The 27,500-nt window shown below is 39.3% G+C and overlaps 3 protein-coding genes across 6 annotated transcripts in view; all 3 read right to left on the minus strand.

Annotated features, from left to right (window-relative positions):
* The window catches only part of LOC137996871 (acetylcholine receptor subunit alpha-1-B-like), an 18,933-nt gene extending 17,520 nt beyond the window's left edge, over positions 1–1,413 (minus strand). Inside the window, exons 1-2 of one of the 3 annotated variants that reach the window (XM_068842494.1) lie at positions 1,284–1,400; positions 933–1,096 (exon numbers count right to left, since the gene is read on the minus strand). The gene's annotated coding sequence lies outside the window, so the exon portion shown is untranslated. Of the gene's footprint in view, positions 1–932; positions 1,097–1,283 lie in introns of all 3 variants that reach the window. The other 2 variants (XM_068842495.1, XM_068842493.1) reach the window with 2 other exon arrangements.
* Positions 1,414–9,149: 7,736 nt separating this feature from the next.
* Positions 9,150–23,562, minus strand: LOC137996873 (neuronal acetylcholine receptor subunit alpha-10-like). Its single transcript, XM_068842499.1, has 7 exons — positions 23,073–23,562; positions 16,382–16,659; positions 15,888–15,932; positions 15,469–15,578; positions 14,211–14,611; positions 12,616–12,788; positions 9,150–11,433 (listed from the first exon to the last, which is right to left on the minus strand). Exons 1-7 carry the CDS (start codon positions 23,146–23,148, stop codon positions 10,843–10,845), a joined length of 1,674 nt encoding a protein of 557 aa, XP_068698600.1. The 5' UTR covers positions 23,149–23,562; the 3' UTR covers positions 9,150–10,842.
* A 1,612-nt stretch (positions 23,563–25,174) lies between these two features.
* LOC137996854 (neuronal acetylcholine receptor subunit alpha-10-like) overlaps positions 25,175–27,500 on the minus strand; it is a 15,369-nt gene continuing 13,043 nt past the window's right edge. For both annotated transcript variants that reach the window (XM_068842470.1, XM_068842468.1), the window contains one exon: positions 25,175–27,500. This exon is cut by the window's right edge and continues 126 nt beyond it. In XM_068842470.1, the coding sequence (XP_068698571.1) occupies positions 26,868–27,500 (633 nt within the window). In that variant the 3' untranslated portion in view covers positions 25,175–26,867.

A 27,500-nucleotide genomic window follows, 5' to 3' on the forward strand; every position in this document is an offset into this window, starting at 1 on the left:
ACTCGTTTGTCCCTCGGTAAATAAACCTGAGAACCAGTTTAAGCCACAACATCTAAATAATATAACTAGCTTCTTTTCTTTGGAGAACTGTTCCCATTTTGCGTTTGCGTCCTCGATTGATTTTGCCTATTTTTTCTTGACGAAACTTGAAAACTGGCCGTGCACTTCTGAATTTCCAGCGCTTTGTTTGTCCGACTATACAAAACTAAAGTTATATTTCATTCACTGTTTTTCTGACGAACTTCAAAAATGCGATTCAAAATTAAACACAAAATCAGTGCACACCGTGCGTGTGAAAGTCTCAAGAAAAAAGGTTCCTTACTGTTCGGCATGATTAAAAAACCTGGTTTTTTATTTTGTCCGGTCATGCTTGCGTTATTTTGAGCATTTTAACCTGGGGAAATCATAAAGAATTATGTTATCATAATCTAAAATTACAAAGGCATTTTAAGAAGTCAGATAAAAGTATTTTGCAGACAACATCTTACATACAGATACTGCAAAACACTCCAAAAATGCTCGGGAATGGTTAACACAGCGGCAAGCCCAGTGTAATAGAAATTTAGTGACTTATCACTGTTTGATGATGTTGTACGTTTGTAAAAAGTAAATAAAAGAAAATTTCCCTTTGTGAAACTGGTTGAAATCGCAATGAACGGTCCGTTGAAAGCAAAATGACAAGAATTGTGACCGACAGAGGAAACATTTAACTTTAAAAACTAGCAATGAAACTGGAGAAATTTAGATTTAGTCCTCGTTGTTTTTCAAGGAATTTATCTCTTATCTCTGAATACTCTTCTTAAAATTCCCACGAATTCTCTTTCAGCAGCGAAAATGTTGCCGAGCTGATCTTGATGGCTGCAATTTTAGCTCTTGCAGACCGGACACATGTGTGCAACGTCTTAGGGCGCCTTGCATTTGGCAGAACTGACCGGCCAGAACTGGCATTTCGAAGAACTAACTCCACAACGCCTTCAAATTGACAGTCTTCGAGGAAGATATATACTCCTCCAGAAGAATGCGAGGGTTTAGCATGCCAGTGTTGCTTAAAATTGCTGCTTTTTCTTTGCAAAATGACAGGTCTGCCCGGCCAGTTCTGAAAAAAGGAAAGTGTCTTTTAAGTATCAGCATGCAATGCCGCAAAGGTCAGACGAAACCTTTCCGTAGATAACACCAGAAAAATTCGACTGGCACAACCAGGAGTCAACCAAGATGACACAGATGACACAAAGTACAACCATACGAAATTTAAACTCTTAATGGAGGGAAAAAACAGCACCTACCAATGCATTCAGTTTCAGCCTCACTGCTAAATCGTTTAGATTGTCCGTATGTACGGTTTGAGTCAGTTACCTGCTAAGAGAATGACAGCCGAGATTAAACGTCGTAAAGTTGACTCCTTTTCAATAGCTGATTCATGATAGCGAATGAAATGCAACTGTCAGTGTTATTTCGTTGGGTGGATAACCCTTGGAGGTGACAGGTGGATTCATATTAACCAGAACATAATTCAACGATAAGACTTAATTGAGCTGCGGAAATTCATGTTTCTTCTTTGCCCATCCACTATTGTCACCACGGACAAACAATTACACCAGGCCTTTTTACAGCTTATTTCAAACGGACTAAGGTCTCTAGGATCTTTTGACGCCAAAAACCTAAAGGGATTTTAGCTCCAGAAAAAAGCTCAAAGATTACCTCTTCTCTGGTATGCATGTCCAAAACAAAGCCTTGAGATGGGGTTTGTTGATCAACATACTTGATTTTTTATATAAGCTAACATCAAAATCCTTAAAAAGTATTTTAGACAACTGTGAATGAAAAAGTTACGGTTCTGATAATAAACTGTTATTTGTCAATGATGACTTATTCTCACATGTTATCGTTATTATAGTACAACGCCTTTGTAAGTTCAATTAAAAGACACTCAGTCATCGAACAACGGAGCAATAAGAAACTTAAACAAAATTTCTTCACAAATTGCCTAACCATGTAATGTTTTCCTTTTGTTCTTTTGTTTGTGCTGATTTTCATGCCGCATTTAACAATTAAAAATCTTAACCAAGTTTCTATCTCAAACTCGGAAGGACTTCATAATTCAGCTGTAATTACATTTACAAGCGTTGCAGTGTATTTTGCTGTCTTTTGCGGTCGGGAGGACAGAAGAGTGCACGTGCTATCGCATTACATATCGTGACGGTAAAACCAAGCAGAGGCTCCTCGGGTTATCTTATCTTCAAGTGCAGGGAATTCAAATGTAAACAAACTGCCTATCCGAAAGTCATGGTCATGCGTTGCCCATTAATCGACTTTGACGAAAGACACATAGATTAGTTTACACTAAACGCAAAAGGCTTCATTGAGCTGTTTTAACAGCAAGGAGCCTGAAGAAGATATTAAACGGAAAAACCGTGAATTCAATTTTCTGCTACATGTACTAAAATCTCATTAAGGCAGCCTCGCCCTCAAGTTTAAAAGTTTAAATATATATATTTTAAAAATACAACCACACTTTTGAGTTTAAGAAAGCTTAAGAAACATGTTTTGATGTTTCAAACATTATCATCAGCCATAGTGAGTATAGTGAGTGTAACATTAAAATTTTTACAAGATACTCCGTATATATGTATACTATTGTAGAAATATCTATCGCAAAGTGCCAACGAGACAGTCAATGTAATACATAGTTTGTAGATTCGTATCAGAGTTTTAAAATACCCAACAGTAGTTGTATTTTTTTATTCGAAAGTACTGAAACTCAGCTCATCTAGTTAACAATAATACAATAATAGAAATTGCGGGTGACTCTATTCGATGGAATGGTGGAATGATAGGATAGAATGGTGGAACGGCGGAATTGCGGAATGCACGGAATATTCTAAAACACGGAAAAAATCAAATATTTTGAAACACGGAATATACGGAAAATTCTAAATCACGGAATATGCGGAATATTCTAAAACGCGGGATGAGAGGAAAGTCTTTTTGAAAAGGATATAAATATTGCATTTTTCGCCTGTGAGTAGTCTGGGTAGCCCGGAGGATAACATAACTTCGGATGATAATTTTACATTTCTTCTCGACAAAAGATATAAAGATGTGTTACAGAGAACATGTTTTCCCGCTTCCATTTTTGTGCCTCTCAGACAGTGCCGAAACATCGCAGGCGCATTTTCCTACACTCAAAGAAGGAACAATGTAGAAAGACGATTGTAAGTGTCTCAATTACCTTAAAAATGTACGACATCTTATCGTTTCTTTTTCCGGCTGATTTGCTAAGTCAATGCCTTTTTGAAGGTCTTTGTTACAAAACCTCCTTAGTTCATACACGATTTCCCAAGCAGATGTTGTTATGATCGGTCGCAGGCGGACCACCTGCTTTCGTTGTTGTTGTTGTTGTTGTTGTTATCGATGTGTAGAAGGATAAATACATTACGGCGGTTGCGATTTGCTCGGCAATAAAGTTTGACCGAGTGCTGTGCTATGTGCTATGTGCTGTGCTATGTTGTTAGAGAGTGAAGAAAATTGACAAGAGGCAGGCAACACCGAGCCACCGGCCAGTGACCTCGTCTTGTTCAAGCGGGAACTGACGCCAAACAAGCGAAATTCTCACGTTAAAAACACCAGCATCCGATCGATTAGGGATGTCCTCATACCTTCACTGAGTTTTGAGCTTCAGTCCAACGCGACCGTAGCCAAGCGTTGGCAAGCGTTGGCAAGCTAACGGTCGCGTTGCACTGATTGGTAGATTCGAATAGACTCAAATGCTTTGAATTCCTTTGATCTGGTTTCTTGCACCGATCGTGTTAAGAAAGCTTTATTACAGATTTCAGGACCGCTTTTCTCGGTGAATTTTCGAAAAATGACGCTCAAATTCGGCGAAGGTATGAGGACATCCCGCGAGGACATGTCGCGAGGAAATGTAAAATAATCATCCGAAGTTATATTGTCCTACCCATACTACTCACGGGCAGAAAATGCAATATTTATATCCCTTTTTTAAAGACTTTCCTCTCATCCCGCGTTTTAGAATAATCCGTATATTCCGTGTTTTAGAACGTTCCATATATTCCGTGTTTTAAAATGTTCGATTTTTTCCGTGTTTTAGAATATTACGTACATTCCGCAATTCCGTTGTTCCGCCATTCCATTCCATCGAATAGGGTCACCAGAAATTGCACACTTTCTATCTCTAACAACAATGTAAATGTTACCGTGTTTTGCAATAATATGGAAAGTAATGCTGTAATTTTTGAACGGACGTAATTTTAACAGGAATGTGCAACAATTAAGTTGAATAAAATCAGGCCAGGTAAAAAAGTGGCAAAGGTTTTCGGACTTTTCAGTGTGAAACATAACAGTCTCTAGCACATGAAAGTTGTTTCAGTTGTAGAATTTTGTTTTGCAAGATACAGCCATGAATTAGAAGTCAAATTGATCGTTGAATTGTGTACTTTGCAGACAGTATATTTCCTTTGAAAATTAAATTAAATTGTTCACAACTCATTAGTTACAAAACGAAAAACAAACTGCTCCACTTGCGAACCGACGGCCCAAAAAATTGAAAACAGCGGCCGATAAAAACACATACGCCGGTTTAGTTTTGAGCTCGTTCAGTCCATATAGAACTCGCTGGTTCGAAAATAAATATTAAAGAACACTCAAAGCAAGTGTACACAACGCAACGGTCAGAAATGTGAAAAAAATGTGTTTTCACTCACCTCCGAACATGCAAGTTTGTCTAATGCCATCACGCATCAAAACATGAGCTTTCATTGGTCCCTAATAAAATCTCCAGGGAATCTACACCTCACATTATACTTACGTCACGAGCAAAATTCCGCGATAAGATTGGCTTATTTTTTCTATTGTTACATTACATGCATTACTTTTTTCTCTGGCTCGGATCGCTCGTTGGCAATATCAATACAATGATTCTTTGTAGATTTTTTGTTCGTTACAAGTAGGTAAAATTTAAACTAACCAACAATATTATAGAAAACACAACTGACATAACTGTAAAAGTTTAAAAGTGCAATGCTAAACTAACATGATCAAATTGTTTGTTGAGTTCGGGTTTCAACCGCTCAATTTGGAAGCTATCCTTGATTTTGAGTCGATAGAAAGAAGTAGCATTATCAATAATTTTGAAGCAAGATCATGTCAGTTCAGCATTCCACTCTTAAACTTTTACAGTTTTGTCAGTTATGTTTTCCATAATATTGTTGTTTAGTTTGAAATTTACCTACTTGCAACGAACATTTAATCTACAAAGAATCATTGTATTGATAGTTATATATATACGAATTTTATTATATAGATATTGATGAAATACCAGGATTTCTCCTTTTACTAAAAAATCATATCTTCACCGCGCGCAGTGAACGTATCATTTTTATCTTTCACATGTGAGGATATAGGTGTTGTCATGGTAACCAACATGATTAGCCAATAAAACGCGAGCTTTCTCTTCATTGTAAGATACTTTTGTGCCTTAATATAATTCTTTTCCACTACATTAACATTTTTATTGCAAAATTTTACATTATCATTATTTGTTTTTCATAACTTTCACATCTTGTTTCATGTTACACAACATGCGTGTTTTAGCGGTTGGTGACCACTTTTTCATCATTTGGAAAATGAATAAAACAAGTTGTTTTAAATCTAGACATTTCATCAATATCTATATAATAAACAGAACATTACATGGCCGCTTGGGGATACGAATTTTATCTTCTCGTGCTGAAAGTATCTCTCACTCGTTCGCTTCGCTCACTCGTGAGAGATACTTGCAGCACTCGAAGATAAAATTCGTATCCCCGCGCGGCCATGTAATATCCTCTATTTATTGTATAGATATTGATGAAATACCAGGATTTCTTCTTTTACTAAAAAATCATATCTTCACGGGGCGCAGTGAATATATTTGTTATCTTTCACATGTGAGGATATAGGTGTTGTCATGGTGACCAACACGATTACTCAATAAAACGCGAGCTTTCTCTTCATTTTAAGATACTTTTGTGATCTTTTGTGCTTCAATATAATTCTTCTCTACTACATCAACATTTTTATCGCAAAATTTGACATTATCATGATTTGTTTTTCATAACTTTCATATCTTGTTTCATGTTACATAACATGCGTGGTTTAGCGGTTGGTGACCACTTTTTCATCATTTCGAAAATTACATTACATGGTCGCTTGGGGATACGAATTTTATCTTCGAGTGCTGAAAGTATCTCTCACTCGTTCGCTTCGCTCACTCGTGAGAGATATTTGCAGCACTCGAAGATAACATTGATCGTATGCCCGCGCGGCCATGTAATATCCTCTATACTCACGATGGCTGACGATGATTTTTGAAACATCGAAACATGTTCCTTAAACTCAAAAGTGTGGTTCTATTTTTTTAAAAATATTAGTAACACTTGTGCTATCCAGACCATTTAAATATATTTAAAATACAAAGTGTTTCTCTGTTATCAAAATAATAGCGTACATACCTGGCATTGTAATGGCCCGATTGAGATAAGGCAAAATTAAGCCGTTTACCACCATTTTTTATGATTTTTAAATTTGCTACAAACCGTCCTTCCTTTTACTATCGACACGAATGATCGGATAGTACATCGTTGTCGTCCCTGATGCACCAATCAGGTCAGTCCAAGGCTTATGAATTTTGTTTCAATGGTCGACAAACACTATAACAAGGCTGTTTGCAATCATTTATTTATATTTGAAAGGGAGAATATGTCAGATACTTATATTATGATAAAGGAGCATTCCTCAGTTTTGCTCCAAAAAATGGCCCTCGCGGACTTCTGGAAAAATAGTTTTGTAATTGCGAATTTCTTTAAAGTCCTTAATTAAAATCGTATAACGCCTTTTCTTTGATGCCAAAAGGCCTAGATCTATAACTCTAACCCACAGAATATCAGAATATCTTTCAGATAGTTTAACTGTCGGAAAGATTCTCAGAGAGTGGCTCACACTGCGGAGCTTGCCTTAAACGCTTGTTTAAATACAAAAACTGTATATAAGTTCTGATAAACGCAAGCGAGATATATTTTTGGTTTCATATTGTCAAAAAATAACCAAAACTCGGAACATGTGCCCCGAGATGTAATAAAGGATAATACCAGATCAAGTAATTTGTACTAAAGCCGGCTTATCCAATGATGCGATGGTTATATCTTGCCAACTTAGATTTCGGAATGTACCTATCATTTCCGACATTATAGCCTACTCATATGACTTTTTCGGCAGATAAAAGATTCATTTGAACTTCGATCAATTATTTAACCGTGAAAGGAACGCGAAAAATGACGTCTAATGCTGGGACTTCAGGCAAGAAGTACATTCTCGTCACCAGAGCCTTGGATCGACCCAAGGCTCTGGGAAACTCTATGTGGGAGAACATGCGCGGTAGGGTTCTTATAGCCAAATATTTGCTACTTGAACCTTACGGCGCCTGCTCACTCCTCGTGCTAACATGAATGCACCAATTAGAGACGCTTTTGATTGTTGTTCACGAAAACCAATGCGAAGACACTTTGTTTCAAGGTTCCCCAGAGCTCTTCTCTCTCTTAGTCAAGAGAAGAGCTCTGGGGTCGAGATTGGCAAGAAGTACTCAAGAAGTTGGAGATTTGGCGCCATGACTGATTGAGTAACTGGTTACCAATCCAGGCGCAGTTTCCGATTTCGTTGTCAGTCTCTCTGCGGTTTCCCTGCTAGCAGAGGTATCTCCTTTTTGCGTTTGCTGGGCTGACGAATACGGGGAAAAGAGACCTCTGCCATAGGTCGAAACTCACTGTGTTGGGCATGCGCGGCGGTTTACGTAGGGACCAAATCCTAACATGATACTTCATGTTGTGTGGGCTCACTTAACCACTGCGGAATTACTGTAAAGGAATGTGCTGGACACAGCGGGCTCAAGACACTGTCAGCATGAGGTTGTGGACGGCGGTTGAATCAAAGCAAGTTTCGACCCATGGCAGAGGTTTCTTTTCCCGTCAGCCCAGCGAATGCAAAAGGAAAGGGACTTCTCCTAGCAGGGAGCTCTGCGTTTACCATTATCCCATAACTCAAACCTAGGCAGGATCTAGATTAAAACTAAACGTTCTCACAAATGAGCGCAACAAATATAAACTTTTTAAACATAAACACCATAATTGTTTCCTTGGTCCTTGGAAAAACTCTCTCGGTTCTTTTTTCCATGCCCCAATGAATGATGCCATCCCTCACTTTCAGACCTCTTTTGCTTTCCAGTTTGTTCCCATCTGCGGTAATCCTGTTTAGATCTTCTGAACTTTAAACTGTTTCAATATTAAGCTGGCAAAGTTCCTTCGATTGACTGCTACCCGGGGAGCTCAATTTATGATCGTGTTTGGAGACTATAGCTTTGTTTATCCACAGGCAGAATACCCTAAGATGCGAGAGCGCGTGACGTCACGTTATTTTGAGACAGTTGTAAAGGCCGATTCAACTGATCGAGGAAAATTTTCCATGAAAACTTCAAATTGCGATGTTTCTTTTCGAAAATTCATTTTATGGACAGCCAGATAAATAGAGTTCACTCACCCACTATTTTCTGCGTTGTTGTGAGTGATTTGATGGGTTTGTGGGACGCTTCAATTTCCTCTTCAGCTCCCACGCGTCGCCACATACAATATAAATAGACAAGGCGTGCAACTTCCATGACCGCTCACGGCCGAGTGCCTCCAGAATTTAGCCGAATTTCTCCCACTTCCAAAGGTCACTTGCCTCCCAGCCTTGGGCACGTAGAAATTCGATAATTTTGCTAGCATCGTACCAAAAATTATCGCATTTAAACGGCTCTGCAACCTCAAAATCCTGCTCGATTTTCAAGCTTCGCTCAGGTTTTAGTTATTGCAGATGACGAGAATAGAACTCATGCATCATTGGAATTTAATCAAATCAGATTAACCAATCAAACAGCGCAGATTTATTATTTTGTCCGTCTTGGGGAAAATCTGTGCTTGTTGATTGGTTAATTTGATTTGATCAAATTCCGATGATGCATGTGCCATCTTCCAGTTGATCCAAGTTTTCAGACTTACTTATTCTGATGATAGAATAAACTTCACATTTGCAGTTTCCGCAGTTACGCTACTAGTACTAGCTAGCAGTTTCGACATGGCCGTCGCCTCCCTCGATCGTCACGATCAGAATGTACAGATTTCCTTGTTTCGATTCTGTAGGACACCAGCCCTTGGCAAGGTGCGACTACTCGGAAGTACTTAATTTTACATGAAGAGTACAAACAGCTATAAAGCACTAGAACGTAAATGCTATGACGCAAATGGAAAAGAACCAGCAACCTCGTGGGAATGGGCTCTGGTTCCCATCCCTCCTCGGTTGTATGATTGGATAAGGGGAAGGAAAACGTGATAAGGAACCGTGATAAGGGCGGCCGCTTTTTTTTTTTTTTTTTTTTTTTGTGCAGTTGGCCAAAACATCACAGTTTTCTCACGAAATTCAATATATGACCTCCATACATTCATTCATTGGTAAGTTCACGGTTAGAGCATTGCACCGGCATTGCATAGGTCATGGGTTCGGAAACACCTGAAATTTTCAGGTGTCTATCAGGGAAAATTGATTAATCCAGATAAGTTCCGCGAGCATCATTTATTTCATTCTTCTATAGCGCGCATAAATATATATATTTCTTACAAAAATAAATGAATGAATAATTAGGATACGATCATACTTTTGCCTCTGGTTTTCATACAGATCTGTTTCGTACAGGACGTTTAGTTTGTCCTGCACTCATCAGTGTGTAACCAAGAGTGATTTTATTCGTTGGAGTTTACCGCTTTTGAGTCATACATGGCCGTTCGTGTTGCACGCTCCTATTTACTTAATGTTCTTCAATAGGAATTTCTCATTGTGTCTACATTTACTAATCAACTCGTTGCGCTTATTCAGTGTTGCTGTTTGCGGCTGGCATATGATGTAATATCTTTCAGCCATGCATAAATTACAACGTTTTGTCGCGTTTGTATAATGCAAGGCGTGACAAAGAATTTTCGACGAAATCGTATAATCGGTGTTGCTGTCCTTTAATTGCCAAATATAAATATATATTATTTGTCAATTTTGTTCAATGTTAGAAAATTGAATATTTAATTATCGATCCTTCGCTTATCAATAATAATGATCATAACAGTCTTTTCATCAATGCCTCCGGCGTGACAAATAGAACTTAAATCGTCTCACGCAATATTCGACGAATAATTATAGAAGAGCTGCCAGAATGCATTAACACGCAGTGTCATGATGAATAGGAAAAACGCTTTATCATTTTTATATTTTAGCGAGAAGCGCGCACTCTAAGTACCGAATACAAAATTAAGGAAAACAATTATTCTTTTAAACCAGGTAGCATTTCCTAAGCTCTCCAAAGCTCTCATATAGAACCACGCCCTGCTTGTTCGAAGACCGGATTACTATTTCTGAAGGAAACGTCGTAACCCAGCAGTTCCAAAATGAGGAAAGAATTCCATGAAACCTCATGGAACCTTGTGGAATGTATGAATACATACTCTGAATATTAATGGAACAGATCCCGACCAACGAATGACGAAGAACGAGTCGATTAAGTGAGAAACTATTTATCCACCTTATATAACGTTGTCTGTCCTTAAACAACTCAAGCACACCTCACGCTTGCAACGCGCCCAGCTCATAAGCTTGAGTTCACTGAGGCGGAATACCCATGCCATAGCTTGGAAAAAGTTTGGTTTCCACTAGTTAATGAGTTCGTTAATTAAAGCGGAATTGAGCAAGTACGAATGCTCGTTAAATTATGAACTAGTCGTATTTAGGCAGTTTAAAGAAGAGAGCAGCTAAGGAAGCCATTAAAGTAAAAAAGAAAATCCACATGAACAAGGAGTCCATGATGGATGCGGCCATCATCCATTCCTCCCGACGCTTTCCTTCCTCCTCTTCAGCTTCCTTTGCCTCAACCAGTTTTTCCAAAGCGTTTGCAATTGTTCCCTGTTTGTGAGTGATTGCTCTTGTCAGGGAACTCTTATCATCAATTTCCAGCTCCGATCTCGGGGTGCCTCGGTCCAAGAAGGGCTCTCCACTCGGGTCTCTTTCCTCTGAGACACCACGACCCCTGTTCTCAGCTGTGGGCCATTTCCCACTAAGCAGTCCCGAGAACCTCTTTGGAATTATAGTTTCAATATACCCATTCTCTGCTCTCAGTACTGAGAGCTTTCGTCTTTCAAGTGGGCTTCCGGTTTCCAGTGGGTTTTCGTTATTGCGGAGTTTTTTGTGAAAGACTTTTCCCAAACAACGGAAGACGATGAAACGCAGCCAATCAGGCATCTTGTGAATGGCAGGGTTATTAAAATGGTACTTAAGAACTACACACGTTCCAATAAGGGCGACTCCAATCTGAAAAAGGAGTGAAGCTGTCAATAACGAAAGAGTATTGCTGGAAGATGAGTTGAGTGTGGGTCAGTATAGGAATAATCACATGATTTCGAGTGCAATTTAGGGTGGGGAGGGGGGGGGGGGGAACGTTCGATTGACCCAATTCCGGAATAAGAATACGTGGAGTGATGATTAAAACGGTATGTTTGGCAGCAAGGATAATAAAAAATAATGTCTCAAATAGCGTTTTAGCGGATGTTGACAATTTTAATCTGAATCTCCGTAAAAACGAAAGTTTTTTAACTCATATTCCATGTATTCTTATTCCGGAATACGGTCAATCGAACGCGCCTTAGAATAAATAAGCACGCCTACGACTGAAGAGAGTTTTTCAAATTAACTATGGCGAATGCACTTTGTAGTCTTTTCAAAAATTTGCAAGTGCTTCTTCATTCCAAATAGCGCGAGAAAATTCATGTGATTACTTATTGTTACGTTACATTAGAAAACTCGAGATGGTTAAGCTGAAGCAATGCACGAGTATCACGCAATCATGCGCCAAAGAATGCGCCATCCAAGTCTCGCATTTGAATGGATCTCTCTGATTGTCTTTACTCATTGACCAATCAGAATGCTTGGTTTCTTACTTTTGTTTTCGTCTGAATTACTTCTTTTCTGTACTGCGTTCCTTGAAAACTGAGCCAATCAGAATACAGAAATTGTCCAATGTGTATTATTAAGTAGACGATCAGGCCACGTCGCTACTTGATCTACTGCAAACGAACATTCTTAGAGGTTTGCCAAATAAAACGAATTGAGGAGATTCGACTTAATACTCAATTTTACGAGCCCCTGAAGCATTCATTAGGACTAGCTGATCGGGATGTTGGCTTGGGTACCCTTCCCTTGTCCATTTTAAAGAATCGTGTTATTTTTGCTTCTCTCGCATGCATGATTTGATATTTTCGCACCCTTCGTCATCCTATCCAGCCTATCCGATCCTGTTATGAAGGGAGGGGTGCTCGTACTTACAGTACTCGATGCAGGCTCACTTATTTGGGCAGTAGCTTGCGATAACCGAAGTTAAGGAGAACGGGTCTGCAAAGGCCTACGCAACCCATCTTTCCGTGCTTAGGTGTTAGATATTTTAAAAAGGATCGCAGTGCGGTTCGTTGCATTAATGTAAACTTAAACTGAACGCACCTCAAATAGGCAACAGGAATAAAAGGTAGAGATGATTGATACTGCATCTGATGTTGGCGGAATAATCTCAGCTACCAACAGCATGAACACAGTCATGGCAAGCAGGTTGGTGATGACCAATGAAAGGCGTTCTCCAGAATCAGGGGGGAGGTAAAATGACAGTATTGTCAGACCTGAAGTTAAGCGTGGATCGTCAGTGTAGCTAGAAATGCTTTTAAATATGCATTACTTTGTGGGAATTAGAATTGATAACCCACACCTTCACAAGTTGAGAACATTTAGCAGCTATTACAGATTTCCCTAACTATCAGCAGCAGATCGAACACAAAATCTTTGATAGTAACAAGAATCTTGTCTCTACAGGCACTACACGCACACCCTAAAGCCTGGTGTTCATATAGTCGTCCCTCTCGTACAGGTCGTCTCTGTCGAGATGCGGATAGAATCTATGGGTGTCTCGCGGGTCGTCTTGGATCATCGCAAGAGTCACGGACTTTAGTATATGGTCGTCCCAGTCGCATAACAATTAGAGACGACCCGTGCGACAAGGACGATTATATAGCAACAAGACTTGGGGGGGGGGGGGGGGGGGTTGTCACACTTCCTCAAACCCAAGGTACTTAGTTCTTACCAGTTTGTCATGTCAACATCCACGCTGACAATGGGCATTATTTGCGCGTCGGCCAAATTGGCCATAGACGATGGATTTCGCACCCTGAACCTCGAGTTGAAATGTTTGGGAACGAGTTTGATTTGACGTGACTTGCGGGAGGAGGGACAAGGTTACAAACTACCTGCATAGATAGAGTAAGTTCCAGGTCATATATTCATTACTCAGTTCCAGTCTCACAGATATGGTTGTATTATGTTGTTGACTGTCTCAAAGGAGTGGTCACGGGCACCCCAGAACTTTCCCCCGGCTACGCCCCTGAACCTCAGAAACTAAGTATTCTGCAATCCAAATGATCACGCGTAACTATTTGTAACGGAGGAAACTAATTAGATCCGCTATCCGATAACTGAATGTATGACAACCAATCAATATTATTTCAAATTCGATATTGACACAATAAGTGACCACATCAAAGAGCAAATCCCTCACCATCGCAGTCTGCAAAGCAGGCGTATTTTGATGGGGATCGAATCGCCATCTTGGAAAGTAAAAGTGATGGAGGGATGAGCGGGAGTAATATGATGTTCCAGGGAGGAGGACAATCACCTATGGGCAACTCGCGCCAACCCCGCTCTGCTTTCAAAATGGCGGATATGTAACGACGGCTCTGCAAGCTGTCCTCGTCGTGCCTAAACATTTCTCTTAAGTAAGTCCCAGTGAAAAACGGCCGCATGTGGCAATAATTCAGTTTTAGTTTTCTCCCACTTTGTTTATTACATTAGTCGCTTTAGCGCCCTCGGTAAATTTTTCAGCATTTAAAATTTTAGGAATCATTAGAAGTGTTACTGACTTTTGTGTTCTTACAGAAATTGGAAAATGGAAAAGCGGAAAGCTCATAAAACTGAATCTTGTTGTTGTTTTTCTATTTTATAATAATTCGGTTCGAATGTTTCTTTTTAATTGTTAGCGAACTCATCCTTACCTACGATAACAAGGCATGGGATGATCATGTTGAAGAAGAAAAACAAAGTTCGTCTGCGGATCTTCACAGTGTAAGTTACATCCGGGTAAGGGGCATCACAGCACACATACTTCAGTACATTCCTTTTGCATGGAACTGCAATCAACTCCCATTCGCCATTGTTAGCAAATTTTCCCATGTCAGCCTCCTCTGCTTCTTTCACTAGATCTAGGTGAAAACCATCGTAGGTCCAAGAGCCAAATTTCAATTCGCAATTCTGTTCATCGAAAGGGAAGTACTTAACAAAGATTTTGCATGAGCTGAGAAGAATTGTTGGAGCCAGCCAGAGGTTTGTACCATCACTGCTAACTTTTATCTGCTGTTGAAACCTCTCGAGAGATCCATCAGAGCTCTGGTCCGCACTGAAAAACAATATCATTTGTCAAGACACCCAGAATGGTATTCAGAGTTAAAGATAAGGGGCAGGATAAGGCTGAAATGAAGTTCTTGTGGCGTGCAGTGACAATTTTGTTGTCCTCTGTTAGTGGCTGACTTTAACGTGATCATGCCTGGAAAGAGTTAGCTCATTTCCCCTGACGAAGACCATGTTTACGCTGTCCTTAAGTTTACTAACCTTTTTCGTGGAAAACGACTTTAGCAACCGGATATCACAAACCATTTTATTTTCATTAAATCAGCAAAAATTTGGTCAACAAATTAGCTCAAACGTGAGATGTTATACGAAACCCCCATAACAATACTTTAAGTACTTCAGTGAATAAATCAATACGTAATTAATCACTTCCCTAGGCCTGGGGCTTTTCAGCGACAATGTACACCACTTTGTGGCATGATGAGCTTTGCCAGACTGAATTTTGGCGCAAATGGCAGCCGCGCAGTTTGTAACCTTAACTGCACGACAAGTAGACTTCACAGTTGCCCTCAGAACAGAATGAGTGAGATACCACCACACCATGGACTACAGCTCCTACTCTTTTCGAGTAAGGTGGTTCTTTAATCCTTTAACGTCCCACGCATTCCAATTGATGTGAGACGGGGAATACGGTTTATCGTCGTTATCCGAGGAGACTTAGAAGTCATTACAAGGGCAGCACTTTCTCCTCAGTTGATTAAAGACCCTGATTGTTGGTTCGGCCGGACTTTTGATACCGTGACCTCCCCCACACAGTAGTCCGATGCTCAAACAACTGACCCAACCGGTCGACGGCAGTCGGTGCCTCAATCCTTCTTTGGCTCACACAAGACGCTGTTTACTTACTTGTTGTAAAGGGCCAAGTCAGGTTTCCAAATAGATGCTGGGTTCACGTTTATTTCTTGAATTCCATCATAGTGTGTAGAGTTCCAACGAAGAAAAGGATTGTTCCACTTCTGCAAAAAAGGAAAGGAAGAATGCATTTACCGTGCAGCTGTATACGTAGTGGGGAACTACCCTGAGTCGACACCACAGAAAGAGAAGAAAAAGAAAAAGTAAACGCTTATAATACTAATTGGAGTACGAGGGCATGTGATAAGGTGATCTTGGCCCTACTTTTGAAGTCTTCAGACAGGGCAAGGGCGCGCTAACTTAAATGTTCTGTAGCCATATAAGTCTTCTTAGAGAGCAGGTTACGTGTATAGCTTTAGAAGAGAAAGGTACTTTTCCAAATAATGTAGTTAGAACTTTCCCGTTATACCCACCTGTCTTACCCATAAACTCAGTTTCATCATCTCGTTTCTTTCATCCTGCAAAGAACGGGAAAGTGATTGTGTGGTAAATGGTTCTTTACTTTTGTGAAAAGTAGTTACTAAATTTCAAGACTGTGCTAATACTTAATGACTCAAGCTAATAGTAACACCGACAAGAACTGATGACTACTTGCCACTAATTTGCATCCATCTTAATGTAAGTGCATGCTTAAGAACAGAAAAGTAACCTATATGCATCACAACTACTCCAAGTACGGATGCGTCAAAGGACCTTCAAAGGTTGCCGATAGACCTCTTGAAAAGATTAAACAACACCACGCCTACCCATTCCCCCCCCCCCCCCCAAAAAAAAACAGTAGTAATGAATCCGCATGCAAATCGATGCGCACCATATTTCCATTATTTGAAATGAGACGGGAGGGGTGGTGTATGTTTTTCTTGTTGAGGTCGTACCCGTTCATTTTCCTGGCAAAAGCACTACCTACCAGATCAATTAGCTGAAACACAGATATTCCAAGCATTACTGTGACATTATCTTCCTTCCTCAACGCGGGTCTGATGCGCTTGTCATAACCATCAAACAAATCTCGAAAAAGTGACAGCTCGGCTCGATCTGGTGACATGTTTGTTATCCCTTTCGTCGAAGACGCGCGCCGCGAAGACGGCGTAGAAACAGAATGCGCAAAGGTCTCTGGTGTCCCGGATGTTAAGGCTTCGGTACTAAGAGAGGCTTGAGTTGGAAATGACTGCGAGTTACTTGCCACTGCATTTTAAAGGAGTGAAAAGAAAAGATTTGATATTCTATATATCAAAAACTTAAAAAAAAAGGAACTTTTTGAGGGTTTACATCATCTTCAGTTGTAGTATGTTTCCTGGTTCTTAAACTTAAAATTCGACATTGTACTTAACGTTGAACAAGGCGACAAGGACTCATATGCAAATAAACAAAAAAATACTAACATGGTAGCCATTTTGGAATAAGGTTTTTTCCCCTGGTTTTGCAATGCGCAATCCTACTGCGTATAATTTTTTTGCGTCATCGGCGCGAGCATTAGCTCGCACACATCGATAAAATGGCGGATTTTCATAAACACTAAGCTTAATCCGTCAAGAAGTGGCTATTTTCTCCTGAACGAGTATGGTGATCCTATTTTTTATTTCATAGTTTTCTTTATGGAGTAGTAAATAAACTAAATCAGCAAAAATCAATGGTCAGTATTTTGGCAATTTTATAAAATTGTACGGAAGGAGCTATTACGAGTAGAACAGCTCACACTTAAAGTGAGTTCGATTCCCCGTATTCCGGAATAAGAATACGTGGCGTGATGATTCAAAACGGTGTGTCTGGCGTTTTGAAGCAACGTTAACAAGAATAATAAAGATCTGTTTAAAATAGCATTTGAGCAGGTGTTTGACAATTTTAATGTGAATCTCCGTAAAAACGAAGGATTTCTAATTTCTATTCCATGCATTCCGATTCCGGAATACGGTCAATCGAAGGCACCCTTAAGTTAAGTTAAGGGCGCGTTCAATTGACCCTATTCCGGAGTAAGAATACGTCGAGTGTTGATTTAAAACGGTATGCCTGGCCTTTTGAAGCAACAAGGATAATAAAGATATGTTTAAAATAGCATTTTAACAGGTGTTTGACAATTTCAATATGAATCTCCGTAATAAACGAAAGATTTATAACTTCTATTCCATGTATTCCTATTCCGGAATGCGGTCATCGAACGCACCCTAAGTACTCACAAAGGGAAAAAAAGAGAAAAAAACTGAACAACAGAAAGAAGAGGCGAAATTAAATATCAATTGTATCGACGAGCAGCGATAGAACTGAGAGCAAACACGAGGATGGTGAAACAGGCTAAAAATGGTGAGGAAAAGCGTCGAAAAGGGCAGGAAAACCGAGCTCGGGAAAATTAAATAATTTATAGCACTGAGCAGGCTGGAGTGGTCTTATATGGTAAGCAGACTAGTTATAAAAATGTCTGAAAACGAAATAAAAAACATATATAGGCTTGCCTAAACATATATTCTTAACTACACAACTACACATGAACGAATTCAAGACTTAACAGTGTCACGGGAATATTTCTACATTCGGCTAAATCGTGGTTTGAAATCAATTTTCCAGTCAATTCAGTTTGTTGAATATAGGCGCTGTTGATCTGGAACGAGAGAGATCTAAGGCCTCGGAAAGTAGACTAAAATCAAATAAAAATGTGCTCTTTGTCCAAAAAAAGAAATTAATAACTAAAAAAGTGCTCCTTGTTTGGCACACTGGTTCCACCTCCTAACAGAAACGATGACTCCCGTGGGCTTCCTGAGAGGGAAAAAACTTCAAAAAAAAAGAAAAAAGAAAGGTGAATTGGGAAAAGAAAAAAAGGAGTGCAAGGAGAAAAAAATTGCACTTGGAATCGAAAAGAGAACCACACAACAAACAACCCATGTATGACGCCGAGTTAGGGAGTGAATTCAAATCTAGCACACAATGGACATGATGGAGGAAAGCAAATCGGTTGTCACCACCGCAACAATCCCGCTTTCAGCCATGTGTAAACCCAGCTATCCCGGACCTCAGAGTATACAGAAAGCACATGGAGATATGCTAGTCCCTCTTTTAATTTTTAGACAAGAAATTTAAACGGCGAGGGAGGCAGCCAGACGAAATTCTCACCAAGTCAATTAGATAGGGCTCAAGGGGTCACTTCTTCCAATACACATTATGCAATAAGCACATCTTGCTATTTACATTTTTTTTTTCCGTTACAGACAATTAAACAATAAGGAATTTATAAAGTGATGGTCGATAAGAGTGTCTCGCTGTTTCACGTGAGGCTACACCCCCTAACATAAACGATGACTCTCGTGAGGTTGGCCTTTTCATCCGACGAATATTACAGTAATAGTAAGATTTGGCATGGCGCTATTTCCAATTAGAGTTAATTAACAAGGTGTGGTAAAAGAAAAGCGTCAGCTCACAATCTGGGAGATTCATGACCTCAGTGAACTGGATTCATAACAGAAAATTTTTGACAGGCAAAGTAATTATAAAGTTAACTCCAAATTAAATCCAGTTGTGCGTTTCTCAAAAAAAAAAAATATGGAAACTCTCGGGTATGATTTTGGCTGTAACTTCGAAACGAAGACTCTTCAAGGAGCAAAAAATGTGCAAATTAAATACTCAGTTATATTGTCTTGAAAACATATCTTTTTTTCAATTAGCAGGCTATGTGATAACTAGTGATTTTCCGGACTTGAAAAGCTATATGAGATTACGGAAATTTCAAAAAGTAGACCAGCTGGAATGAGCTCACTTGTGCATACCCAAAGGTTCTCTCTTAAATTGATCATGAGTCTAGAAGTATTACTTCTATTCATTTAGTGAACAGTTATACGTAAGCTGGTGACACATTGGATTTCCAGCGGTGGGCGTTTGACCTGGCCTACCTTTAGTTGTGATGAATACACTTCAGTATTGCTACATGTTATTAAATAAGTGATTGTATGAATAAATAAATGTAAACAAATATAAGCTGGCAAAAGTGATATTTGTGCTTGTATACAAAGGAGAAACGTGAAGCCCATCAAATACTATTCAAATTATAAGGTTAACTTTTGACTAACCTCGAAATCTTCACATTCCTTATAATTGCTTTCAACTGAAAATTTTCTCACGTATAGCATTGTCCAAAGACCTTAATACTGACAATTTCAGTGTTTTGGAAAAAGAGGCGTTCCAGACAGTTTTCTAACTGAATATTTGAAGCCAAATAGACATTTTTAACATAATACGAGAACTTGCTTGTGACTGAACTAGTTATGATCGACTTTACATTACGTGAAGCTCCTTGGGTTAATTATCTCGCTTTATCTCGCTACAAAGCATGCCGCACAGATTTCACTCAAGACGACATTACCTTCCGTCGCAATGTGACCATTTACTGACAACCGTTATCGTTATCCTGGATGGAAATATTTGAGATGGATTGCCAATTGATTGAAAATGTCAAATTCTTGCACATCTTCAAAAAAATGCTATGGATGATTTCTCCCTAACAAAACACACCTGATACCACTATATTATCATTAAAGTTTAGCAGTAGCCCGATATAACCCAGAACTGTCGATTTCTTTTATTTGGCGTCTGTGCCCGATCAGTTTACTGTATTACTATGATCTAAATTTCCAATCCGGGTCCCGCCTAATTATAGGCATCTAGATTGAGTCTGATAACGACAATTAAACGCTTCTGATTGGTCTCCAACTTAATTAGAAGACCAATATGTGCCCTTGATTCAGTAGAGTTTACACTTTCAGTTAAAATTTTCTTTCAGTCTAGACGGCCGATGATACAGCCGGTGTATAAATTACAGAGAGGAAAAGGATAATTTGCCATCTTCACAGGCACTCGACTGTTTGACCCGGCAGTCACTCGCGTCTGACGACTCATACGTCAAGACAAGAGAGAATTTCCCAGTGTTATGCACATTGGCCGGTTGCTAGTAATCAACCGTCTTCAGGATACTTTTGGATACACTAAATAATCATAATTGTCTTCAACTCTTGACTACTAGTAACAGGGTATCTGAGTTTCTTTCGTATTGAAGCTCAATGACATTCTCTTCAGTTAGAATCGTCTGGGAGCATATACGGTTATTTGTGGTTTTGATCTATAAAGGCAACGCAAGAATTTATTCATATACATTTCAAATTAAAAATAACCCAAGGACAGACACGTTCCTAAACTATACATACCAAAAGCCAGTAATGATACATTTTTCATCAAATGCGGATATGAGACAAAAATGAAACCATACGTGGACGCTTGTTTGGCTTGCTGATTCATTTAACATACACACTTTTTTTTAAAAGAACGTCGGATTTTGGGGATGGAGCTAGACGTTGTTAGCTGCAATTTGAACTTGAAAACGTTCTTGACAAGTTCTTAAAGTTATGTGGTATATACTAAGTGTATTCTAAGAGAGTGTATAGTTTTAAAGTACTATCCGTTGTACAGAGAGTTTACAAAAACTTGTTTGTAAACAGACATGTTTTAGCAACAAGTTTAAAAACCTGTTGCTAAAGGAACTGCTCCTAAGAAAATGCACCATTGAACCGTTCTCTGTGACCGTACTTTAGTTTCCCACTTTCCAAACGACGACGTAATATTAACTTTAGGAGATTGTGCTAAAAGAAGCCTCCAAAGTTGGCACTTCCAATGCGGTAATAATCTTTAGTGTACACAATTTGATGAAACAGAACATGAACTGATATTGTGGCTTAATTGTTCAATGCATAACGACCCATAACGTGAAGGCATGTGCACTCAGAGGCGTAACGGTTATATAATTGTTACCAAACCAAAACTTCCACTGACAGAACGGAACGCCCCCAACCAATATTGCATAAGTTTCACGTGGTTTCCCTCTTCCTGTTTGGGGTAGTCCTGGGTTCAATTAGTGACCAATGAAAGGGCGATGAATGAATGAGTGAAAATACGACATGTCCAGTTCCTGCTGCGGTTGAAACAGGTATTATGAAGAAGCCTTAGTTTAAAAGTTTTTTTTTTTTTTTAATTGAGTGGGGCTGGTATTATTTTGAAATATGCAACGCAGCCACACGTGTTCTGTTTAATTCTAATACTCCATTCACATGCACTAACAAGAAATATTTAAGTAGGCTGGGTTAAACAAAACAAAAAACCAGTCAGAAAAATGTAGGACTGATTTTTGCACGAGATTCAGGTGAGTTTCAATACATGCATTGATCTGTACTAAACTTATAGTTGGCAAAAATCCGTATACACGATTTTAAAAAAAAGAAAACAATTTGAAACTTTGTTTAACTAAACATCTAACCCTAAGCGTTGAGGTTTGGTCTGAACGGGGCATAAGACACGAATCCTGCTCAAGTCTAAACTTCAGGTTCTGCTCGGTTTGCAAATGCGCAAGTTGTTCAGCTTACTACGATACGATAATACTTCAGCTTGGTTCTATTCTTAATTACAGCTGTACTATCCTAGCAGAATCTTTCAAAAGAATCTGGCAAAAATCACGATACAGTTAAATTCTCTGGTGACCTTGACTTTTATGTCGAGCTACTGCAACAGGGATTCACTCCACGTTTACCTCACTTCAGATATGAGAAGAAATGGATGAATGCCGGCCAAAATATTTGTAAGCTTTATCCACTTTGTGACTCAAGGATAAGATAAGGAAAGAGATTTCCCGTTGCTGTACAGTCTAAACGTTCATGATAACGAGATCACAAATGCACCGGTTAATAGTATGGTTAAGTGACATTCCTCATAGCATTAAAAAACATTTAAAATTCAAGTTTAATCGGATATTCCGGAAGATTGAAAGTGGATAAGTATTTTTCCCAATCTGCGATGGTAGTCTCAACTTGCACAGCGATCAGTGATTCGTTTGAGAAACTCCTAACCCAAAATACCAAGGCAAATAAAGTCACGACTTTTTTTTGGAATAGCCATAAAAATTCTCTAGAGCTTTGATCATCTAGTTGACAGGATGGAAAGTGATCCTGTGAAGGAGCAAGCGGCGTACAGACTTTCCGAGATGATCTAGTCGAAACAAATAAAGTTCCAGGTAATTGGGGTAGTGTGAACCGAAACAGAAATGACGCTACCACCGCTTAAACGTTTATTTTAAGAAACAAATAATAAACTACTTTCGACGAACTGTGCTTTTGGAACCTGAGGAGATAGCAGTCTTGGTTAACATTGCACGTTGACAAATCGCAGACCTGTAGTAAAGGCTAGCTTCTCTCGCCGGGAGGTGACTCGTGACGCATTTGTAGTTTTTTGCAGAGCATGAACAAATCTACTGTCTCTCTGACTGCGGCTATTACTGACTCTAGTAAGGGTTTTAATGTGAAAAATACCCGTGCCGATGTCCCGAGATGTAACTCTGTATCAGCGATAATCTTCTGTTTTCCTGATACGGTAATGAAAGAGACTTCAACTGCACCTTTTTTTGAGAAACGTTAATACCTACAACCGCCAATTGTCACCATGAAAAGAAAGTAGCAACCTTTTTGAATTGTTTGAGAATCGCCAAAAGCCAAGATTAACTTGTGAACCTTAAAGTCATTAAAACCTACCTCGACGGTTTGTCATGAAAATACAATAAAAAGAAAATGTTTACTTACCAGCACTGTTTTTTAAAATCAACAAGAGAAGAATCGACACTAAACACAAGCTTGGATTGTGGAATTGCCAAGTCATTGTCTCTGTTGTGCGCAGTTCCAGTTTTATTGTATTTCTGACACAGGCAAGTCAAAGCTGCTTCGCATCAGAGTAGCACTGAACTGTACGCCGACAGCAGTGATGGTTGGTCTAAATGTGATGTCAAAGGTTTATCGCTCCGTTGACTGAAGCTCATCAGGGCGTCAAACCGAACAACAATCAAGTTGAAGCTTTATTAATGACCTTGTATTTGTTACCCGCTGCTTTGAAAAGAAAGGATGTTTCACTTGTCGCCCATGATAAATCGGTCTCTGATTTCCGAGCCAAAAAGATAGCGAAGTTCATTAAACCTTCTCTGATTTTTTATCAATGACTGCTCATCGCTTAGCGTAAATGATCCCTTTGCCGCATGCGTATCTTTGCTGTTCCAAAAGATAATATACCGCATTTTTCAGCTAATGTACATTCTAAAGAAGGCAGAAAATTGAGAGGTGTCCTAACGTACATACTTTTCATTCTTCAAGACGCTTTGACAGATGAAGAAAAATGGGCTGACTTCCCAAGTAAACATTGCAACATCACGTTTACTGCACATAACTCCAAGTTTGTAAACCAGGATATTCTATCGGCATATATTAAGGCTTTGTTTATGCCTAAGGATCGATAGTAAGAAAACTCCAACGGAGGAATTTGTATGCTTGCTTTACCACAGGCTATAATACTATAGCGTGGAACGGTTTAAGATCAACTGCGTTGCCAGATAATCTAAGATCGATGACAAAGATAGATCAATTCGGAAAAAAGGCGGCAACAGTATCAAACATCTAAATATTTAATCACTGTCCATTCTTTTTTTTTTTTTTTAGGATTTGAGCAGTAAGTAATAATTCATGCATTCGTTTACATATGTATTAATTTATTATCTCGGATCAATTACGGTTCAAGGTAGACCACAAGCTGTCCCTCTACACGAAAGTGGCATGGCCGCGCAAAATCTGGATTTCAGTTGCTGCCTACCCTCTCCTGAACTAAGGGCTTGTTTATATGGTCTCGGGTACCCGAGACAGCCCTTCCCCCGAGTTACCCTTAGCGAGATATTTTTCCACTCGTTTGTTTATAAAATTTTATCAACCGTTTACACTAGGGGGCGAGACAACTGTCTCGCCTCGGCAAGTAGGATAACCCTGGCAGGTGAGACAACTTTTTCGCATGTAAACAGTTTGCCTCGACCACCCGAGACGAGACAGCAAAATCTTAAATGCGCACGCATAAAATAAAAATCAAAGAAGCAACAATTTGGGAGCTTATACATGTTTTTAGCGTTTACTTTCGAGAGAAAAGTTTTTTTTCCCGTCAAAATTCTCACTGCTGTCAACGGAAACTCTCCGGATTCATAAAAGCCTTTTATTTAAACTACATATTACTGCTGCGTTAAGATTGACAGTCCATTTGCTGAATGTGAAAACGCAACTATACTTAATAAAAACGAACTAGAAAGAAAGAAAGGTAAATGATGATACGCATTTTTTGAAGATGCGTCTTAAAATATATGCATGATTAAGTAGGGTCAACTTTGTCTCGGTCATGCAATTCTCATATAGACGCTCGGTAAAGTTGTCTCGGGAGGAGAGCTGTCTCGGGTAACCGAGACCATACAAACAGGCTCTAAGTCGACTAACTGAGTGGCAAAAGAGGAACTGCTAAAAATCTAAGGTTCGTGCCAGCCTCTGAATAAATAAAGTAAATAAAGATTACGCAAACTGCGCATTTTCCACGGCCAATTCTCGCGAATTGATCCTTGCCCATGCTGACAGAACGAGATTACAGACAATGCCCACTGCGCTTAAGAACATATACATCACGTGGCCAAAGATACCAGACAAAATTTGACCGAAAAAATGGAAGGATAGGAATGGGGGAGGGTCACAGGTTTCTTTTGACTGAGAAGTGGGGCCATGTATTTACCGGGTAAAAAATGAAAAATCCCCCAGCCCTCCCCCCCCCCCCCCCCCCAATTAAAAAGTACCTTCCCTAAGAGTCACAAGTAAGAATCGAAGCTACAAGTAACTTAACATTCTGGCCATTGAGATTTGAGAACTCGGCTTGCATGTTGATAGTGTCCAACAGATGATAGGTTTTATAGGTATAGGTTTCTGTATTTCCAAACATACAAGTTAATAGTACATTTTACAGAAATGTGGAGGTTTGCAAGCGAAAACCCACAGGCTTAATACTGTTCGCACACCTAGTCTAGCATATTATTCAAGATATAATTATTAATATTTAATTTTAAGAAATAAAACAGACTATAATTAGGTTAATTAATAAGTTTTAAGGTAGAAAGTAAACAAACAAAACAAAGCAAAACAATGACACGGTGCAACTACAGCTAAACAGGAAGTCATTCTCGAACTTCGGATCTAAGCAGATTATCTTTAACCTCATTTCCAGAGAGAGAGAGAGAGAAAGAAAGAAAGAGAGAGCATTAATTTTGAAGGCCGTGATCATCGTGTAATGTACCCAAATCCATAGTTCCCATATGCATTGACCCATAAGTTGGATGTATCATATGACATTGTCGAGACCGCTGACCCTTGGAACACTTTACTTAGCAGGAGCTCCTTCAGTTCAAACGTCGAAGCACCCGATCGATTTTACGCATGTCGTAATCAGTAAGTACGATAAATCATGGTCAAGGAAACCGATTTCCTTTTCAGCTCCCAATGTTGCTAAGCAACTAACTTGCTATATTTTTTGCCAGTACATTACGCTAACCTCAATTGTTGTATTTGCAATTTCGTTCATCCAGGTCACCCAAATTTGAACTACGCGAGAGAGAAAAAGATTGATTATCAAAAATCAACCAAAGAGAGTAGAACCACAATAGACCATGCACTTTCATAAATGGGGGGTGCCGATTCTTCTTCTTCTTCTTCCTCTTCTTCTTCTTCTTCTTCTTCTTCTTCTTCTTCTTCTTCTTCTTCTTCTTCTTCTTCTTCTTCTTCTTCTTCTTCTTCTTCTTCTTCTTTTTCTTCTTCTTCTTCTTCTTCTTCTTCTTCTTCTTCTTCTTCTTCTTCTTCTTCTTCTTCTTCTTCTTTTTCTTCTTCTTCTTCTTCTTCTTCTTCTTATTATTATTATTATTATTATTATTATTATTATTAGTAGTAGTAGTAGTAGTAGTAGTAGTAGTAGTAGTAGTAGTGGTAGTGGTAGTGGTAGTGGGAATAAAAGTAGTAATAGCAGCAATGTTAATTTGAAGTAGCGTAACGATTATGATGATACTATTTGCCAAATACCATTAGTTGAAGGAGTCTTCAAGGTAGAAAGTTCTCGCAAAACTTTGAAATTGTTATGCTCAACCAGAAGATGAATCTCGCTTAATTAGTTTTTTCTGGTAGGCTGAGATGGTACCTAAAGTACCGCACCGATGTTAATAACACTTTTGACTTGGAAAAAATAGACCGCCTAAAACGTACTCACGTAAGTTTGATATCTACGCGTCGTGATTGGCTGCATTCATCGCTGACGTAACTGTCTCTAACATCAAGACACCCATGCACATCAATTAAGAAGCAAACGGAAAACGATCGCGACTTTTCCGCGCTCCGAGCAAGTTCCATGTCATTGCTTCGTTTCTGATTGGTTCACCAGCAGCGCTGTTTACGTCTTACCACTGGCTAGAGAAAACAACTTCATCTTTCGGCGTTTTTACTAAGCCATAAAAAAATGCTATAACTTGGTAAATGATTTCAAACTGTTTATTCCCATGCATAACTTGGAGCCTGCATGAATATAACTACAGTGGAAAAAGCTACGATAACCAAAAACAACCACAGAAAGAACTTATCGATAATCGCGGCAATAAGCTGCCACTCTTCCTTCAAGAGTTCACCATTTTCCTGTTCTTGAATGTAACGCAACATCTGGGCTATATCCTTGGCAATCTGTCCCTGGGTTTCCAACATGCTCCTAGTCACTTGTTCGCTTTCCACTTCTTCGTCCGCCGATGTCTTTTTCGTTAAAATAGGTTTTGAATCAGGCTCCAATAAATTGACTCTTGAGTGGGCGTGGCTGGGCGAGTGACTTAAGCGACACGTCGCATGAAGAAGCATGCCGTCGTTTACGGCACCACCTAGATTGTCGTAAACTGGTGGCATACTATGACGCTTGTTTTGAATCTGTTTGGCGCGCAGAAGATTCAAATGCGGGTTGAGCTCTCCGTGTAGTGTCGCCTCAGAGTTTTTCAAATGGAGGTGTTGTGTGGATGCCAGCTGCACTGGCGCGATATTTGGAATCTTCATCTGGGTTTCCAAGTTCTCATTTGCATTTGTGGCGGGCTTTGACTGCGAAGAATCTTTAGGATCGACACCATGAAGTATCTTTTTGACAGG

Source organism: Montipora foliosa, chromosome 3, assembly GCF_036669935.1.
Source record: "Montipora foliosa isolate CH-2021 chromosome 3, ASM3666993v2, whole genome shotgun sequence".
In the NCBI taxonomy this organism is placed as follows: domain Eukaryota; kingdom Metazoa; phylum Cnidaria; class Anthozoa; order Scleractinia; family Acroporidae; genus Montipora; species Montipora foliosa.